Raw genomic sequence first — 21,790 nt, 5'->3', positions numbered from 1 at the left:
CCGTCAGATAAGGTCACGCGCAAGGCCAGCGTTTAAAGGTCCAATGCAGCCGTTTTTATCTTAATTTCAAATCATTTCTGGGTAACAATGAAGTACCTTACTGTGATTGTTTTCAATAGCTTTTTAGCAAAGAGCAATTTCTCAAGCAAGAATTTAGCTAAGACTGTCTGGGAGTGGTCTGAGTGGGAAGGCAAGCCTGGTGGCCAAAACTCCATCCCACCAAATCAGGCTGAAATTGCAAACAGCTCTTATGCTAAAAGAACATTATCATTATCCAATTTCACAGTATTATTTTAGAGTGGAAATATATATAAAACACAGGAAAATCATGTTTTTGACTGCACTGTAACATATGCCTAAAGTAAAGTTGTCAAAAGGGTTGATTTTCATCTACCATAATAACAATAACTGGATGCTACAGTATCAGCATACAAATGATATTCAAATCATCTAAGTTTGTATAGTACTAGAACATTTAAATACCCTTTAACCAATGTTTTGCCTATTGTCACTCATCTAGACTAATAATGAAACAATGAGTCACAATAATCATAATAAATACTTTTTAATTCATTAACACATTTTACAGTGGCCAAAATCATGGTAAACATGAATAACATTTTTGTAAAAAAAAAATGATCACAAACATGATAAGTTGGTTGAATAAGGTTACTTATTTTCATTTTGCATCTGTGTGACTGAGTGGCCACCCAAATGGAAAAGTATCTACAGCCTTCAGTGATTCTTCAAATTCCTGCACTCTCATCACAGCCCCATTGTCATCTATAACCAGTCATTTCTACATAGATTCACAAAGAAATACAACTTCTTGGTTTCCATGTGCATTGAACAGAACACACACAGCCCCTGAGGACATGAACCTGAACATGTTGGAAGAGAATGTGAATCCTGAGCCCTGCTCAAGCGCTCACTAACATGAGGACAGGATGCTCTTGTGTCTATCCACTCTTGGATATGCTCTTTAGTATCCAGTGCTTTCACACTATCAGACCCTGTCTATCGGTCTGTCTGTCTCTCAGGACAGGCCTCCTTACTGGTACTCTTTCTGTGGAAGTGGAAGTATCATTTTGAGCCGGTTCATCTGCATTGTCAACTCCTCAAATGACAAGAAGGGAACATGAAACCTCAGAGCCATTATTGTCAACGAGCAGCGCAGTTCCGCAAGAAGAAGAATTCTACACATGACACACGCCCAAAAACACTTAAAAGTGGCTTGCACTCTGCTTGCACTGCCTCTAGGATATGCTTCCAGTGAAACAGCTTAAACCCTACAATAATGGTCTTCTTTGGCTAATCCTGCAGTGTAGCAAGGCTATTACAATTGTGGAGACAGAGAGAACCTACCGCCATCTATTGGACATTTTCCTGCACTGCAATCTGTGTTTCACCCCTTGACCCCGCTGGCAGTGCACTTAGCTTCAAACAGTTTCAACTACAAATCCTTTCTCTTTAGGATTCAAGGCACATATTTCACAAAATAATCAAGATTACTTCAACATTAGAATGATGACAAACTACAGCTATCATATTTGGTAGAATAGACATCTGGTTATGAGTATGAGCTTATGTAGAGCTGTAAGGGTTGGTTATGTTTCCACTTGAAACTACATAAATATGTATTCGATGTTTATGTATTACAGTTGGTTTGATGAATTTACATATCAATAAGGTGTTAAGTCATTGGTCATGCTTGCAGATAGGGGGAGATCGCAATTTAAATTCTTCCAAGTCTGATATTGATATGCAAGCGGTAGGTCATGTTCTGAAATAGTGCATTCTATTGACGTATTTACAATGTGTACAATTTCACTATGTACATTTACTGATATATATATCAGGAAATGTACCAGTCAAAAGTTTGGACACAACTCATTCACTGGTTTTTCTTTATTTTTCTTTATTTTTAATATTTTACACATTGTAGGATAATAGTGAAGACACCAAAACTATGAAATAACACATATGGAATCATGTAGTAACCAAAAAAGTGTTAAACAAATCAAAATATATTTATCCACCCTCTGCCTTGATGACAGATTTGCACACTCTTGGCATTCTCTCAACCAGCTTCACCTGGAATGCTTTTCCAACATTCTTGAAGAAGTTCTCACATATTCTGAGCACTTATTGGCTGCTTTTTTCTTCACTCTGCAGTCCAACTTATCCAAAACCATCTCAATTGGGTTGAGATCAGGTGATTGTGGAGGCCAGGTCATTTGATCACTTTCCTTCTTGACGGGATGGCGTATCGCTGCAAAATGCTGTGGTAGCCATGCTGGTTAAGTGTGCATTGAATTCTAAATAAATCACTGCAGTGTCACCAGCAAAGCACCCCCACATCATCACACCTTCTCCATGCTTAATGGTGGGAACCACACATGCGGAGATCATCCGTTCACCTACTATGCGTCTCACAAAGACACGACGGTTGGAAACATTGCAGCAATTCGACCATGAAGGCCTGATTCACGTAGTCTCCTCTGAACAGTTGATGTTGAGATGTGTCTGTTACTTGAACTCTGTGAAGCATTTATTTGGGCTGCAATTTCTGAGGCTGGTAATGAACTTATCCTTTGCAGAAAAACCCTTGAATGAGTAGATGTGTCCAAACTTGTGACTGGTACTCTATACATACTGAAAAAAATATAAACACAACATGCAACAATTTCAAAGATTTTAAAATCAGTCAATTTAAATACATTCATTAGGCCCTAATCTATGGATTTCATAAGACTGGAAATACAGATATGCATCTGTTGGTCATAAATACCTTTTAAAAAAAGGTAGGGGCGTGGATCAGAAAACCAGATAGTATTTGGTGTGACCACCATTTGCCTCATGCAGCGCAGCACGTCTCCTTCACATAGAGTTGATCAGGCTGTTGATTGTGGCCTGTAAAATGTTGTCTTGCTCCTCTATAATGGCTGTGTGAAGTTGTTGGATATTGGCGAGAACTGGAACACGCTGTCGTAGAATAGAATAGAATAAAACTTAATTGCCCATTCAGGATGGACATTTTTGTTTGGTATCACCTTCATTAAAATAATCACATACACATACATCCTAACAACATACACATTTAAACCAGTCAGTCCATCGTGTTGCAAACACTAATACATTCACAGAAAACGACCACTGTCCCAACTGCACTAGATAGATAAGTACATATACCGATACAATTTACTTTGCTTTTAGTAGTCCAACAGCACAAGGAACGAATGAATGTTGTACACATCGATCCAGAGCATCCCAAACATGTTAAATGGGTGACATGTCTGGTAAGTATGCGTGCCATGGAAGAACTGGGACATTTTCTCCTTCCAGGAATTGTGTACAGATCCTTGCGACATGGGGCCGTGCATTATCATGCTGAAACATGAGGGGATGGCAGCTGATTAATGGCACGACAATGGGCCTCAGGGTCTCGTCACGGTATCTCTGTGCATTCAAAATGACATCAATAAAATGTAAATGTGTTCATTGTCTGTAATTTATTACCTGCTCATACCATTACCCCCCGCTAACATGGGGCTCTTTGTTCACAACTTTGACATCAGCAAACCGCTCACCCACACGACGCAATTCATGTGGTCTGCGGTTGTGAAGGTCGGTTGGACATACTGCCAAATTCTCAAAAATGACATTGGAGGCGGGTTATGGTAGAGAAATGAACATTAAATTCTCGGTCAACAGCTCTAGTGGACATTCTTGCAGTCAGCATGCTAATTGCACACTCCCTCAAAACTTGAGACATCTGTGGCATTGTGTTGTGTGACAAAATGGCACATTTTAGAGAGGCCTTTTATTGGCCCCAGCATAAGGTGCACCTGTGTAATGATCATGCTGTTTAATCAGCTTTTTTATATGACACACCTGTTAGGTGGATGGATTTTCTTGTTGAAGGATAAATGTTCACTGACAGGGATGTAAACAAATTTGTACACAACATTTTAGAGAAATACGTTTTTTGTGCATATGAAACATTTCTGAGATCTTTTATTTCAGCTCATGAAACATGGGACCAACATTTTACATTTGCGTTTATATTTTTCTTCAGTGTATATATGTATAATGTGTACAGTACCTGTTAGATATTTGGGGCAACCTGGGATGTGCCTTTGTGTGTTGTTGTGTAAGAGCGAGTTAGCTAGCACGCTTGAGATGTAATGTCGCATTAGCCCCTGCTAATTCAGTTATTTCCATGCTAACAGACGAATCACGAATTTACAGCCATCAACATAGTGTTGTCCTGCACATCTAATGTATTTGTATTTATTATGGATCCCCATTAGCTGCTGCCAGCAGCTAACCTCTTCCTGGGGTCAAGCTAAATAAAGGCAGTTCATACAATTTTAAAAACATAACAATACATTCACAGATTTTACAACACACTGTGTGCCATCAGCCCCCTACTCCACCATTATCACATATCTACAATACAAAATACATGTGTATGTGTGTGTATAGTGCGCATGTTATCGTGTGTGTGTGTATGCATGTGTCTGTGCCTATGTTTGTGTTGCTTCACAGTCCCTGCTGTTCCATAAGGTGTATTTATATCTTTAAATCAAATTTTACTGCTTTCATCAGTTACTTGATGTGGAATAGAGTTCCATGTAGACATAGCTCTATGTAGTACTGTGCGCCTCCCATAGTCTGTTCTGGACTTGGGGACTGTGAAGAGACCTCTTGTGACATGTCTTGTGGGGTATGCATGGGTGTCCGAGCTGTGCACCAGCAATTCAAACAGCTTGGTGCATTCAACATGTCAATACCTCTCATAAAAATAAGTAGTGTTGAAGTCGATCTCTCCTCCACTTTGAGCCAGGAGAGATTGACATGCATATTATTAATCTCTGTGTACATCCAAGGGCCAGCTGTGCTGCCCTGTTTTGAGCCAATTGCAATTTTCCTTTTTTGAGGCACCTGACCACACAACTGAACAGTAGTCCAGGTGCGACAAAACCAGGACCTGTAGGACCTGCCTTGTTGATAGTGTTGTTAAGAAAGTAGAGCAGCGCTTTATTATTGATATACTTCTCCTCATCTTAGCTACTGTTGTATCAATATGTTTTGACCATGACAGTTTCCAATCCTGGGTTATTCCAAGCAGTTTAGTCACCTCAAGCCTTTCCAACATAATCCAGGTAGAATTAGGAATTACCCAGGGCAGCTGTCTAGGCCCATAACTTTTTTCAATCTTTACTAATGACATGCCACCTCATTTTCCACATTATTTATTACGTGATTTAGTTGAGGTTTAGGGTTTAGTGAATGATTTGTCCCAAATACAATGCTTTTAGTTTTAGAAATATTTAGGATTAACTTATTCCTTGCCACCTACTCGGACACTAACTGCAACTCTTTGTTAAGTGTTGCAGTCATTTCAGTCGCTGTAGTAGCTGACATGTATAGAGTTGAGTCATCCGCATACATAGAAATTCTGGCTTTACTCAAAGCCAGTGGCATATCCTTAGCGAAGATTGAAAAAAGTAATGAGCCTAGACAGCTGCCCTGGGGAATTTCTGATTCTACCTGGATTATGCTGGAAAGGCTTCCATTAAAGAACACCCCCTGTGTTCTGTTAGACAGGTAACTCTTTATCCACAATATAGCAGGGGGTGTAAAGCCATAACACATACAGTTTTCCAGCAGTAGACTATGATCAATAATGTCAAAATCCGCACTGCAGTCTAACAAAACAGCCCCCACAATCTGTGTATAATCAATTTCTCTAAGCCAATCATCAGTCATTTGTGTATGTGATGTGCGTGTTGAATGTCCTTCCCTATAAGCATGCTGGAAGTTTGTTGTCAATTTGTTTACTGTAAAATAGCATTGTATCTGGTCAATCACAATTTTTCCAAAAGTTTACTAAGGGTTGGTAACAGGCTGATTGGTCGACTATTTGAGCCAGTAAAGGGGGCTTTACTATTACTGGGTAGCGGATTGACTTTTGCTTCACTCCAAGCCTGGGGGCACACACATTTTACATTTTAGTCATTTAGCAGACGCTCTTATCCAGAGCGACTTACAGTAGTGAATGCATACATTTCATTATATACATTTTTTTTCTCCATACTGGTCCCCCGTGGGAATCGAACCCACAACCATGGCATTGCAAACACCATGCTCTACCAACTGAGCAACACGGGACCACACGTTCTACTGGGCTTAAATGTAAAATATGGCAAATAGGAGTGGAAATGTCGTCCTCTATTATCCTCAATAATTTTCCATCCAAGTTGTCAGACTCCGTTGGCTTTTCATTGTTGATAGACACCAATCATTTTCTCCCCTCTTCCATACTCACTTTACGGAATGCAAAATTACAATGCTTGTCTTTCATAATTTGGTCAGATGCTGTATACTTGGATGTGTAGTGTCAGCATTTGTTGCTGGCATGGCATCGCTAAGTTTGATGGAGCTGAGTTTTCCTTTTTTCCCAAAATGTCATTTAAGGTGCTCCAAAGCTTTTTACTATCATTCTTTATGTTCTTTATCTTTGTTTCATGGTGTAGTTTCTTCTTATTTTTATTTAGTTTAGTCACATGATTTCTCAATTTGCAATACATTTGCCAATCGGTTGTGCAGCCAGACTTATTTGCCATTCCTTTTGCCTCATCCCTCTCAACCATACAATTTTATAAATCCTCATCAATCCACAGGGATTTAACAGTTTTTACAGTCATTTTCTTAATGGGTGCATGCTTATTAGTAACTGGAATAAGCAATTTCATAAATGTGTCAAGTGCAGTGTCTGTTTGCAGTGTCTGTTTGCTCCTCTTTACATACCACGGACTAACAAATATTCTTTACATAAACGATATAGGAATCACTACAAAACTTATTGTATGACCTCTTATACACAATATTAGGCCAAGCCTTTGGAACTTTGGTTTTCCTAGATATGGCTACTATATTATGATCACTACATCCGATGGATTTGGTTAGTGCTTTCAAACAAATCTCTGCAGCATTTGTAAAGATATGATCAATACATGTTGATGATTTCATTCCTGTACTGTTTGTAACTACCCTGGTAGGTTGATTGATAACCTGAACCAGGATGTAGGCACTTGTTACAGTTTGAAGCTTTCTCTTGAGTGGGCAGCCTGATGAAAGCCAGTCAATATTGAAATCACCCAGAAAGTTAAGCTCTTTATTGACATCACATACATTATCAAGCATTGCACACATGTTATCCAGATACTGACTGTTAGCACTTGATGGTCTGTAGCAGCTTCCCACCAGAATGGGCTTTAGGTGATGCAGATGAACCTGCAGCCATATTACTTCAACAGTATTTAACATGAGATCCTCTCTAATCTTTACAGGTATGTGGTTCTGAATATATACAGCAACACCTCCACCATTGGCATTTCTATATTTTCTGTAAATGTTATAACCTTGTATTGCTACCACTGTATCATCAAAGGTATTATCTAAGTGAGTTTCAAGGATAGTCAGAATATGAATGTCATCTGTTACTAGCAACTTATTGAGCTTAAGCTACATATGTTAACATGGGCTACTTTGAGCACTTTTCTTCTGGGATCCTTACTTGTTTTTATTGCTTTACTCGGAAGCTTAGCAGCAGTAGATGTGCTCATGTTCTTTATGCTAGTGCAGGGTGAGCTGCACACAGTGGACTTCCTCCTAGGGCACACCGGCTCAGTGCTAACAGTATACATCGGGTTCGTAGGCACATGATTACTGCATACAGTAGCTGTAGGATCAGCAGAGGCACTCAGAACAGTTAGAGGGACATAAATGATGTTACTTATATTGTGTCTACCAACACCTCTAGTGTAATGTACATTTGCTGAAGCATTATGACCACACTGCGTCACATTATTAGGGATTAGCTGAGCTGGGCTTGGGTCATTGATAAGTCATTGTCTTGTGTCTATTGTCAGAATAAACAACAATCAACTGGGATCACTGGCTGGACAGTCCTTTCTTTAAAAACACAGCGCATCACAGTTATGAAGTACGATGACATCTGTTACACTGATGCAGAGGCTAGTCTTCTTGTCTTTGCTGGGTATCTGTTACAGAGACACACAAGGACATTGCACCATTATGTTCATGTATCTGCCATATGCACTATAATGTACATTTACAAAGTGTTGATTCAACTGGGGATTGGTGGTTATGTAGAACCCTGGGACTCTAGCAATCTCCAAGGTGTTTTGCTGGTTTATAACCTTTTGGTCCATCTCCACCAAAATCTTGTCATCCATCATCTGTTCCTCTCTCACTTCAATCTCCAGAGCCTGATAGAGACAATTATGTCCTCAGACATGAACAATAGAAATCAGTATAGAAGGAAGGATGTTTGGGATCATGTAACAGCACATCAATAACATGTGTTTGCAGTCAGTGCACAAACTTCTGTTTCTCCTTGTCTATTTGTTTTCATAACTACAAGGTTGTGTGACTTGCAAACCTGTAGGGCTTCTTTATGCTTATGAATCAAATCCTGCTTGAGTACTGGGCATGAGGAAGATAATAGTGAGACATTGTAATGGCGAAATACCTCAGATCCATTGTATAATCCCACACTAACATACACTCAAGTGTTTTTTGATAAGACAGAGCACATGTGAAACCTAAAGACAGAGAGACCTTGATGCTCACAGTGCAGCTTTTGTCTCTCGTTGTACAGATTCAGGTGCTGGATATCCAGGAGTCCCTATACTATATCATACACTGTTACATCTATGAGTCTCAGAGCCAGGTCACTCAGTGTGGTGTAGGACAGGCACTGCTGGAAGGAGCTAGACATGGGGGTAAAACAATTAACAGAGATTACTTCCTGGACCTGGAAACAGAGGTCAAGTCCCGTTTCGGTTACTCCCTATTCCCTAGGAATCAAAAAGACCGAAATGGCGTGGGTCCACCTAAACTTGTCCCCCCAAAAATTCTGACATGCTTCTGACATCTAACAACTGTAAATAGTTAGGAACCATGAACGCACATAAGACATAGGGAGAATCTCAATAGCATTTTCTTGATTCCTCGTGCCCTCTCTACTCACCTTCTCAAAACAAAAGGTCTATGGGAAGGGACATCTGACATTCTCATCCTTTGGGTTTTAAAATGCGGAGGCGGCGAGGAGAGAGGAAGCGAGAAATCAAGGAAATGCAATTGAGATTCTCCAATGATGCTGGGTTGGGATGCTTTGGGATGCTTTGAGGAACCACATAGGTACCTAGCTACAGTTATCTTTAGAAGTTAATCAAAATGGAGTATACACAAAGTAGTGTGCATTTCTGCTGTAGTTGGAGGCTAGCGACTGATGCACAGATGCTCTGCCTGTGGAAGGACAGAAAAGTCAAAACCAAATCCTTGGAACCACAGAAGACTGCTGAGGGGAGGACGGCTCATAATAATGGCTGGAACAGAGCAAATGGAATGGCATCAAACACATGGAAACTATGTGTTTTAATGTATTTGGTACCATTCCAGCCATTCTGCTCCAGCTATTACCACAAACAAGCCTGTCCTCCCCAATGAAGGTGCCACCAACCTCAACTCTGTTGACATTTAAAATGGTTAATGTTAGGGTAAGGGTAGCGGTTAGGGTTAGGGTTATGGTTTAGGGTAGGGCCAAGGATTCCTATTAGCACTACCCATGGAAGGGTTTGTTGTCTATAAGATACCTGCTTGTAATTCATATTTTTAACTTTATTTATTACATTTATTTAATTGCAGGTTTGTCATCATTCGTGGTATTTATCATATTAGCAAAGATAAGTTAAATGGAAATATTAAATTATTATTTTACAGAGACAAAAGCGAGTGTGGGGTTCGCGAGAGCTAAATTCGCAGGAGCTAAATTCGCCCGCCAGATGGCGCGCGCTGTACACTGTCAATCGAGCGAAGATTCTACAGTTTCTAGCTGCGGTTGATCGTGTCCTGTCATTTCGGCAAGTCATGTGTAGATTGATGAGGGCAATGACGCCTAAAGATGTATAGTTTTTAAAAGTAGCCACTGCATTTTTTTTGTAAAACAGTAGTATGATATATACTACAAATGCTAATTTCATCTGGAAATGAAAAAAGAACGCATGGGATGACTATTTTCTTCAAATGACCCAAATTAGGAAAGTAAATGGCAGTAATTAGTAATTGGCACTATACTTTACATATTTTGTTTTTCCTTGGGTTGTTTCCACCCAAATATTTTATAACATTGTTTGCTTATAGTGACCTTACTCTTATAAATTTGCAACGTGGCTGTTAATTCTGTATCAAATAAGCCTACTGTACATTGAAAACGATAGATCATTGATTATAACATAGGCACGATACGCCGTCATGCGCAAAAGGTGCCAGAAATGAAGAGGATCCAGTTGCGGAGGAGGCGAGCACCATAGGGAGCACCGTTGAAAGGATCACGGATGTGCAGATTAAAAGAAGTGGCAAAACCATTCTCTTTTGTCAAAAATGGCCAAAAACACATCCCTATATTTCCGTATTGTAGAGGGCAGGAGCCTTCCAGTCAAAGACGTGTAAGTATGTCTTAATTGTACTTATGCAACGGGCAGCAATTACTCCTATTTGCTTGCTTATAGGTTTCTCGTTGTGTGAAGTACTCTCATACTAGGATGTACACTTGTTTGGAAGTTAAGAATACCTTTGTTTTACAGCACTTATTGAGATATTAGTGGTAAAATGTGACTACAAGTAGCCTAGACATGACAGGTGTTTAAGATATTTATATCAATAATGTATTTCGCAACTGATAAGGGAAGAGCATATCTGTAGGTTTCCTCTGCGACCTTCATTCCATCTTTAAAAATATTTATTTTTATCTGTCAAGCTCTGGGACCAGTGACCCATACTGCATTGTAAAAGTTGACAATGAAGTTGTGGCCAGGTGAGTCCATCATATCAGTCATATTCATTCTTGCTTTGTTTGCTACTCAATTTGACTGTTTTATAAATGTGATTGATAAATGGGCTAAACGTTTACTTCAAAATTGTATGTGACAGCAAGTGGCATGCTGCTGCCAAAAACGTTAAAACTGATAGGGCACTACTGTTAATGCAATGGCAAAATATATTTATCAGTTCTAAGGAAACAGTGTTGTATCCTATCATGTTGTCTTTACTCTATGCCAAACCTCTGATTGCTCTCACACACGTTGAATTCAGAACAGGATAGGAACAGGATGTATAATGAGGAGTCGGTTGCTGGACTTTGGGTGCCCCGCTATGTTTTATACAGGCTAGCATGGCAGGAGTGTGGTATAGTAGGCTAGGTGTGTGATCACTGATAAGGACTGTGGTGTTCTTAGGTTGAGCCCCCCAAGTGCAATTGAACCTGATCCAGGGCTGGCCTTTAAGACACCAGTAGGTAACCATGGAGAGGGGACATAAATTATTGCAGGGAGCTCCCGTTCCCATTCCCGGCTCCAGGCAGGGCCATGGAAGGCTGATGGTAGGGGGACATGTTCATGCAGCGCGTTGCCCGGGGTTTGGCTGTGTGTGTTCACACAAGTGTACTCTGTATATAAATGTCCCATATGTTTCATTTGTTGTCTTTTGGGAACTATGTACTCCCCTCTGCTGGTTCATTACCTGTCGCATTGTCCTCATGTGGAATGACTAACGAGTTAATCACAACTCCCGGCTAATCAAGACTCCCAACACTCCCGACACCTCTTTCCTGACAAACTGATGTTTCAGCGGTTGATAAAATGCATTTGTTTTGTCTTTTCATTTAGTTGTTTCCTCTCCCACAATGAGAGGAGTTGGAGGGTTGACTGACTGCAGAGATCTGCATCAGTCTCTGGCTGTCTCATTATCAGCTCACTGACTCACTGACTGTGTGCTTTCTGGACGACTTGGTGCATTGACCCTGCTGTGGGGTAATGGTGTCTGGAAAAGCAGAGTTTCATTATAATAAAGGGATGCACATTACTGATGAAAATAGACCGTCCTGCTTCCCATTGGCATAGAGGACATGATGTAGAAGTCATTCCTCAATTTCATGTCTAGACAGCAGGTTTGCAATCTCCAGTTTATGGTTAGAGCATCTGCAGTAGTTAATGTTTCATAATGAAAAGTCTGATTTAAAAATGATTGCATATAGACTTGTATTTTGTTATTCCACACACTGCCTTTTGAAGCTATTGCATTGTTATTCTATCACTGTTTCATTACTTTCAACACATCACAATATTCCCCACACAGCCTTCATTGTAAGTTGTTGTCTTTCATTGTTACTGACATTCACAATGAAAGGGATTATGGTTATGAATAAGAAATAAGGGTCATGTAGTACTTTCTGTGGTTACTATTATTTGCACTGTTACCTTGCAGGACAGCCACCGTGTGGAAGAACCTCAACCCTTTCTGGGGAGAAGAATACACACTGCACCTCCCAACGGGGTTCCACTCTCTCTCCTTCTATGTCATGGATGAGGACACCATTGGGTAAGATTGTCTTTAACATCTGTCAGAGAGAATTATTGTAGTGTTTCTGTGTCAACAAATTAGTTGATAATTGTGTATAAACAGGTTATAACCTGTAGAGTTATCATAGTTTTGTAATTGAAGAGATGTTCATGATTGTGTTGGCTTGTTTAACAGAGGCTGTGATTTTAGAGTTTTGTATCCAGACTGACTGGGTGAAGAATCATGGATGTGTGTTTTGGAAAAACCTGAACGCTTTCAATAAACAAACATCGACATACAGATGGTAGCACAGATTGAGAAATGAAATACTACCTCAGTCTCCTGATCAACAACCTCCTCCGTCTATGTATATAATTCTTACTGTATTATGAGGTCACTTTATAGGATGTTAAGTCCTTTTTTGAGAAATACCTCATGTGAAGACCTTTATTTTCAGTTATACGTTTTTGTTAATTGTGACTTATGTTCTCCCTTTTTTTTGCCCTAGCCATGATGACGTCATTGGAAAGATATCGCTGAGCAAAGACACCATCGGGGCCAAGGTTAAAGGTAAACCTGATCACTATATGTCACAATACTGTTTGTGGCTTTAAATGAGTGGGTGGCACTGAGATGATAGGAAAAACTACCAGCACAGAAACACATCTAAATGCTTATTGATTTATAGAATTGTCGTGCTACGGTTGAGATCTGTGGGTCTGCTTCTCTGTCTATGCCATGCTAGAGAGGGTAAACCAAAAGAGCAAAGGGTCATCAGAGAGGGGTTATTCCCATGACTCTGAGTAAGGCGCTGCCATGTAGGTCACTGTGATTGAAGAGCTGGGTCTTTTTTAGATCCTGTTGCTGGGAAATGTTGCCAGTGTATTCTCACAAATCCATAGGTTAATTTAGAGATTCATTTTCTGACTGCTATGCTTGTTTGATCATATACTATTCTCTACATATTCGTCCCTATGAGCCAAACAGCTTCCTTCTCATTGGACAGCGAACAGACAGGGAGAGAATGGCCTGTACATGGTTACATTTGTTTGCAGGATTGCTCCTTGAATCAGGGTTTGCATCAACTCCAGGATCATTCATTGTACAGTGCAGCTATCCTTTTGTTTAAAACACCACTATAGTCTGTGAGAAGCAACCGAAAGCTTTTCAAACAGCCAGCCTGCGCCTTTCTTCACCACAGCACACCTGACTCTCCTACAGTAACTTTTAATGTGGGAATTAGTTAGAATATATAGCAATAATGTCTTTGCCCTGCTTTTCCTTATCCATGGCAACTGGGTATAATAATTATATTGTTACTTTGAATGTGTTTTGACACTACATGAAAGCAAATGTGACACTTTCTCTGTTAGTTAGTGTCTTATACCCATGTCTCTCTCCAGGGAACATTCTGCATTCAGTCCTGATTCACTGCAACATGTTGCCACTGAGTCAACAACTCCTTCACAGGATCTTAGGAATTCTCTCCTCTTTTGGCTGTGAAACTGAAGTCACTGCCCTCGCCACCTTGTATCTCAACCGGAAATGTCAGCAGCAGTCCTCATATTATCACACACAAACAATCCTCGTCTTTTGATATACTGTACACTATATATACAAAAGTATGTGGACACCCCTTCAAATTAGTGGATGCAGCTATTTCAGCGACATCCGTTGCTGACAGGTTTATACAATCCAGTACACAGCCATGCAATCTCCATAGACGAACATTGGCAGTGGAATGGCCTTACTGAAGAGCTCAGTGACTTTCAACGTTGCACCGTCACAGGATGCCACCTTTCCAACAAGTCAGTTCGTCAAATTTCTGCCCTGCTTGAGCTGTCCCAGTCAACTGTAAGTACTGTTATTGTGAAGTGGAAACGTCTAGGAGCAACAACGGCTCAGACGTGAAGTGGTAGGCTACACAAGCTCACAGAATGGGACCGCCACGTGCTGAAGCACATAGCACGTAAAAATCTTCTGTCCTCAGGTGCAACACTCACTTCCGAGTTCTAAACTGCCTCTGGAAGTAATGTCAGCACAAGAACTGTTCCCCGGGAGCTTCATGAAATGGGTTTCCATTTCATGCCAAGCGTCAGATAGAGTGGTGTAAAGCCCACCGCCATTGGACTCTGGAGCAGTGGAAACGCGTTCTCTGGAGTGATGAATCACGCTTCACTATCTGGCAGTCAGACGGACGAATCTGGGTTTGGCGGATGGCAGGAGAATGCTACCTGCCCAATGCATAGTGCCAACTGTAAAGTTTGGTGGAGGAGGAATAATGGTCTGGGGTTGTTTGTTATGGTTTGGGCTAGGCCCCTTAGTTCCAGTGAAGGGAAATCTTAACACTACAGCATACAATGACATTCTAGATGATTCTGTGCTTCCAACTTTGTGGCAACAATTTGGGGAAGGCCCTTTCCTGTTTCAGCATGTTAATGCGCCAATGCACAAAGTGAGATCCATACAGAAATGGTTTGTCGAGATCGGTGTGGAAGAACTTGACTGGCCTGCCCTGACCTCACTAATGCTCTTGTGGCTGAATGGAATGTGGAATGCCTTCCCAGAAGAGTGGAGGCTGTTACAGCAGCCAAGGGGGGACCAACTCCATATTAATGCCCACGATTTCGGAATGAGATATTCGATGAGCAGGTGTCCACATACTTTTGATCATGTTGTATATGTACCAGACATTTATCCAGGGTTGGACTTATCAATGGGAATGTGTTTAAGGGTTGAGTAAATGTTCACATTAACAGAGACATGCATGGCACTGCCCGTTAGTTAGAGACACTAGGCATTATTGGTATAGTACTAGGCTGTCTGTTTTCTATGATTTCCCTGATAGGCTTTATTAAATGCCACATACAGTGACTTCAGAAAGTATTCACACCCCTTGACTTTTTCCACATTTTGTTGTTACAAAGTAGGCAAAAAAATATTTGAATATTTTTTTTTGTCAATGATTTACACAAAAACCTCTAATGTCAAATTGGAAGAAAAAATTGAACATTTGTATGTAATATAACACTAAGTCAATACATGTTAGAATCACCTTTGGCAGTGACTACAGCTGTGAGTCTTGCTGGGTAAGTCTCTAGCAGCTTTGCACACCTGGATTGTACAATTTTTGCACATTATTCTTTCAACATTCTTCAAAAATATGAAAAGTGGTACTCAGTGATGTGTTGTGCTGAATTTCCCCAAACATAATGCTTTGTATTTAGGACATAAAGTACATTTCTTTGCCATATTTTTTGCTATTTTACTTTAGTACTTTATTGCAAACAGGATGCATGTTTTGGAATATTTTTATTCTGTACAGGCTTCCTTCTTTTCACTCTGTCATTTAGGTTAGTATTGTGGAATAACTACAATGTTGTTGATCCATCCTCAGTTTTCTCCTATCACAGCCATTAAACTCTGTAACTGTTTTAAAGTTACCATTAGCTTCATGGTGACATCCCATGAGCAACTGAGTTAGGAAAGACAATCTGTATGTTTGTAGTGGCTGGGTGTATTGATACACCATCCAAAGTGTAAATAATAACTTCACCATGCTCAAAGGGATATTCAATGTCTGCTTTTTAAATCTTTACCCATCTACCAATAGGTGCCCTTCTTTGCGAGGCACTGGAAAACCTCCCTGGTATTTTTTGTTGAATATGTGTTTGAAATTCACTGCTTGACTAAGGAGCCTTACAGATAATTATAAACTCAGCAAAAAAAAGAAACGTCCTCTCACTGTCAACAGCGTTTACTTTCAGCAAATTTAACATGTGTAAATATTTGTATGAACATAACAAGATTCAACAACTCATACATAAACTGAACAAGTTCCACAGACATGTGACTAACAGAAATGGAATAATGTGTCCCTGAACAAAGGTGGGGTCAAAATCAAAAGTAACAGTCAGTATCTGGTGTGACCACCAGCTGCATTAAGTACTGCAGTGCATCTCCTCCTCATGGGCTGCACCATATTTACCCGTTCTTGCTGTGAGATGTTACCCCACTCTTCCACCAAGGCACCTGCAAGTTCCCGGACATTTCTGGGGGGAATGGCCCTAGCCCTCACCCTCCGATCCAACAGGTCCCAGATGTGCTCAATGAGATTGAGATCCGGGCCCTTCGCTGGCTATGGCAGAACACTGACATTCCTGTCTTGCAGGAAATCACACACAGAACGAGCAGTATGGCTGGTGGCATTGTCATGATGGAGGGTCATGTCAGGATGAGCCTGCAGGAAGGGTACCACATGAGGGAGGAGGATGTCTTCCCTGTAACGCACAGTGTTGAGATTGCCTGCAATGACAACAAGCTCAGTCCGGTGATGCTGTGACACACCGCCCCAGACCATGACTGACCCTCCACCTCCAAATAGATCCTGCTCCAGAGTACAGGCCTCGGTGTAACGCTCATTCCTTCAACGATAAACGCGAATACGATCATCACCCCTGGTGAGACAAAACCGTGACTCGTCAGTGAAGAGCACTTTTTGCCAGTCCTGTCTGGTCCAGGGATGGTGGGTTTGTGCCCATAGGCGACGTTGTTGCCGGTGATGTCTGGTGAAGACCTGCCTTACAACAGGCCTACAAGCCCTCAGTCCAGCCTCTCTCAGCCTATTGCGGACAGTCTGAGCACTGATGGAGGAATTGTGCGTTCCTTGTGTAACTCGGGCAGTTGTTGTTGCCATCCTGTACCTGTCCCGCAGGTGTGATGTTTGGATGTACGGATCCTGTGCAGGTGTTGTTACACATGGTCTCCCACTGTTAGGACGATCCCTGTAGTGCTGTCTTAGGCATCTCACAGTACGGACATTGCAATTTATTGCCCTGGCCACATCTGCAGTCCTCATGCTTCCTTGCAGCATGCCTAAGGCGCGTTCACGCAGATGAGCAGGGACCCTGGGCACCCTTAGTGTCCTAAGTTTTCATAACTGTGACCTTAATTGCCTACCGTCTGTAAGCTGTTAGTGTCTTAACGACCGTTCCACAGGTGCATGTTCATTAATTGTTTATTGTTCATTGAACAAGCATGGTGTGTTTAAACCCTTTACAATGAAGATCTGTGAAGTTATTTGGATTTTTACGAATTATCTTTGAAAGACAGGGTCCTGAAAAAGGGACGTTCCTTTTTTTGCTGAGTTTATGTGTTATGTACAGAGATGAGGTAGTTAGCCTAGTGGTAAGAGTGGCAGTTAGCCTAGTGGTTAGAGCATTGGGCCAGTAACCAAAAGGTTGGTGGATTGAATCCCTGAGCTGACAAGGTAAAAATCTGTTATTCTGCCCCTAAACAAGGCAGTTAACCCACTGTTCCTAGGCTGTCATTGTAAAGAAGAATTTGTTCTTAACTGACATGGCTAGTTAAATAAAAAGTTATTCAAAAATCATGTTAAACACTGTTATTGCACGAAGTGAATCCATGTGACTTGTTAAGCACATTTTTACTCCTGAACTATCTTGGCTTGGGGTTGAAAGGGGTTGAATACTTATTGACCCAAGACATTTCAGCTTTAGATTTTTTATTCATTTTAATTTTTTTCCAAAAATATAATTCCATTTTGACATTATGGGGTATTGTGTTTAGGCAAGTGACAAAAAAATCTCAATTTAACACAACAGAATGTTGGAAAAAGTCAAAGGGTGTGAACACTTTCTGAAGGCACTGTATGTGTTGTAATGTCCCCTGTGTCCAGGGTTAGATAATTGGCTGAATCTGACCCGGGTGGACCCGGATGAGGAGGTGCAGGGGGAGATCCACTTTAGTCTGGAGCTTCTCAGAGATGCCAAAGGTGTAGGACTACGATGCCATTTCATAGAGGCCAGGTAAGACACATACTTTATTGGTTAATTGATGCTACTAAGCTGTTATGGTCTCTTATTGAAATGCATAACTGCTTCTTCAATCTCAAAATATTGGCAAAATGCTCATCCTCTTTGACAGATCATCTTACAGTGACTAATGTGTTGTGGACGAATTCACAATATCTGCAATGCTCAGCAATCAATGTTATTGCTGTCGCCTTTATTCTTAAAGTAAATAAGTCCTAGAGGATATTGTGTTTACCTGCCTGTTGAAGTGCCAGCAGACACCAAAGCCAAAGAGTTACAGGAAGCAGATTTTGAGGAGGATAAGCTCATTTCATTTAGCAAAAGGAACGTGCCACAGAGACATCCATAAGAAATGAGAGGCATAGAGGTCCCTGAGAGGGCTTCAGTAACAGGATGGAGACTGAGCACTGTGAGCATGGCCGCCGTCCAGCGTGGCTGTTTCTGAAGGCTTTATGCAATCATTGGCAACATTCTCAATACCCTCTGAAGGAGGGCTTCCAACTATATCTGGCCTTCTCTCAGCACTGCCATACGTTTAAAATTAGGGGTTTCAGTTTATTTATTTTCTACTAAGAAATCCTAACATTTTTCCACTGAGGTCTTCCAGCTAAGCTCTGCACAGAGGGTGACAACCAATGACAATGAGCATAGTGTTCCAGAGAATTCAGATTAGGGGATGAAGCAACTTTGTTTTCTCTCTTGGAAGCAGAGCACCGCATGGAAAACATTGTATCAAACAGCAGATTTTAGAATGTCTGGTGCTCCTTTGCCTTTGTGTCCTGTAGACAAGGGTTTCCCAAACTCGGTCCTGGGTTTGGGCCCCCCCCTGGGTGCACAGTTAGTTTTTTGCCCTAGCACTACACAGCTTGTTCAAATAATCAAAGCTGGATGATAAGTTGGTTATTTGAATCTCATTGTCTCACTACACTTAATATCTCACTCTCACTACACTCACTATCTCACTATACTAACTATCTCAATACACTTACTTTCTCACAACACTCACGATCCCACTACACTCACTGTCTCACTACACTTACCATCTCACTACATTCACTATCTCACTACACTCAGGATCTTACTGTCTCCCTACACTTACCATCTCACTATCCCACTATACTCACTATCTCACTACACTCACTATCTCACTCTCAATACACTCACTTTCTCACTACACTTACTATTTCACTGTCTCACTACACTTACCATCTCACTACACTTACTATCTCGCTACACTCACTAGCTCACTACACTTACTTCACTGACTGTCTCACCATCTCACTACACTCATTGTCACTACAATTACTATCTCATTACACTCACTATTTCACACTCACTACTACACTTACTACACTCACTATCTCAGTCTCACTAAATATATAATCTCACTACACTTACCATCATCTCACTGTCCCACTACACTCACTATCTCACTATCTCAGTCTCACTAAATATATCATCTCACTACGCGCACTATCTCAGTACACTCACTATCTCAAATAAAATAAAATAAAATGTTATTTGTCACATGCGCCGAATACAACAGGTGTAGGACCTTACCATTAAATCCTTACTTACAAGCCCTTAACCAACACTGCAGTTGAAGAAATAGAGTTAAGAAAATATAAATAAAAAAGGAAAAGTAACACAATAAAATGACATAACAATAACGAGGCTATTTACAGTGGGTACCGCATCAATGTGCGGGGGTACAGGTTAGTCGAAGTAATTTGTACATGTAGGTAGGGGTACCTCACTCTCACTACACTCACTTTCTCACTACACTTACTATCTCACTGTCTCATTACACTCACTATCTCACTCTCACTACACTTACTGTCTCACTAAACTCACTCTCTCACTCCACTTACTATCTCACTATACTTACCATCTCACTACACTCACTATCTCACTACACTTACTGTCACTACAATTACTATCTTACCACACTCAACATCTCACTCTCAATACACTTACTATCTCAGTCTCATTACATTTACCATCTCACTACACTTACTATCTCATTATCTCACTACACTCTCTCACTAATCTCACTAACCCACTACAATTACTATCTTACTACACTCAATATATCACTCTCACTACACTCACTATCTCACTTTCACTACACTTGCTATCTCACTTACTATCTCGCTACACTCACTATCTCACTATACTCACTACACTTACTGTCTCGCTACACATACAATCTTACTACATTCACTTTTTCACTACACATACAATCTCCCTACACTTTATCACTACACTTACTATCTCACTGTCTCACTACACCCACTATCTCACTACACTTTCTCATTACACTTACTATCTCAATGTCTCACTACACTCCCTCTCACTACACTCACTATCTTACTACACTTACTTTCTCACTACACTTACTATTTTACAATACTTACTATCTCATTATCTCACTACACTTACTGTCTCCCTACACTTTACCTCCCTATCTCAGTCTATACACATACTTTTTCACTACACGTACTATCTCCCGACACTTTCTCACTACACTTACTATCTCACTGTCTCACTACATCCACTATCTCACTACACTTTCTCACTACACTTACTATATCACTGTCTCATTACACTCACTCTCACTACACTCACTATCTCACCACACCTACTTTCTCACTACACTTACTATTTCACTACACTTACTATCTCTTTATCTCACTAGTCACTATCTCACTACACTCTCTCACTAATCTCACTGTCTCACTACACTTACTATCTTACTACACTTTATCTCCCTATCTCACAGTCTCTACACATACTATTTCACTATCTCACTACACTTACGATCTCACCGCACTTACTATCTTACTACATTTAATATCTCACTACTCTTACTATCTCACTCTCTACACTTATCTCACTATCCTTACTAACCTTCTGACACTACACTTAATATCTCACTACCTCGCTATACTTACTATCTCACTACACTGTCTCTACACAACTCACCACACTTACTATCTCACCACACTTACTATCTCACCACACTTACTATCTCGCTATACTTACTATCTCACTACACTTACTGTCTCATTATCTCACTACACTTACTATCTCACTATCCTTACTATCTCACTTTCTCACTACATTTACTATCTCACTACACTTACCATCTCACTATTACATCTACACAGCCCCTCAAAGTTCTTTCATCTTTAGATTTGGCAGACTAATGTAAAATGTAGGAGAATGATATATGCACATATCACCCCGCTCATTGAATAATTCCAGAACCCTGTAAAAGGTCAGGGGTTGCTCATGCACTAATGTGTTTCTGTTTGTTGACCTCTTAGAGACTTGGCACCAAGAGACATTTCTGGAACCTCTGATCCCTTTGCCAGAATCCTCTTCAATAACCACAGTGCAGAGACTTCGGTGAGTAGGGAGATGAGCTGGATAACGTGTACATGTCTGAATGAATCACCAACTTTAGCGGAGACAACGACTGATTATGTTAAATAGTATATGAAATGTTTTTCTTCTGTGTT

At 40.6% G+C, this 21,790-nt stretch overlaps 1 protein-coding gene and 1 pseudogene across 1 annotated transcript in view; one reads left to right on the top strand and one right to left on the bottom strand.

Moving 5' to 3' along the window:
• Positions 1-1,036: 1,036 nt before the first annotated feature.
• On the bottom strand, positions 1,037-8,812 carry LOC106585314 (protein DGCR6-like; annotated as a pseudogene).
• Positions 8,813-9,993: 1,181 nt separating this feature from the next.
• Positions 9,994-21,790, top strand: part of LOC106585515 (rasGAP-activating-like protein 1) — a 33,089-nt gene continuing 21,292 nt past the window's right edge. The window contains exons 1-6 of the mRNA XM_014171808.2: positions 9,994-10,541; positions 10,853-10,909; positions 12,358-12,471; positions 12,941-13,002; positions 18,131-18,260; positions 21,596-21,677. Coding sequence (XP_014027283.2) covers positions 10,477-10,541; positions 10,853-10,909; positions 12,358-12,471; positions 12,941-13,002; positions 18,131-18,260; positions 21,596-21,677 — 510 coding nt within the window. The 5' untranslated portion in view covers positions 9,994-10,476. The remainder of the gene's footprint in view (positions 10,542-10,852; positions 10,910-12,357; positions 12,472-12,940; positions 13,003-18,130; positions 18,261-21,595; positions 21,678-21,790) is intronic.

The sequence above is a fragment of the Salmo salar genome, chromosome ssa24 (assembly GCF_905237065.1).
Source record: "Salmo salar chromosome ssa24, Ssal_v3.1, whole genome shotgun sequence".
In the NCBI taxonomy this organism is placed as follows: Eukaryota; Metazoa; Chordata; class Actinopteri; order Salmoniformes; family Salmonidae; genus Salmo; species Salmo salar.
Note: the sequence above shows the minus strand (reverse complement) of the source record. Positions and strands in the feature narration are given on the sequence as shown.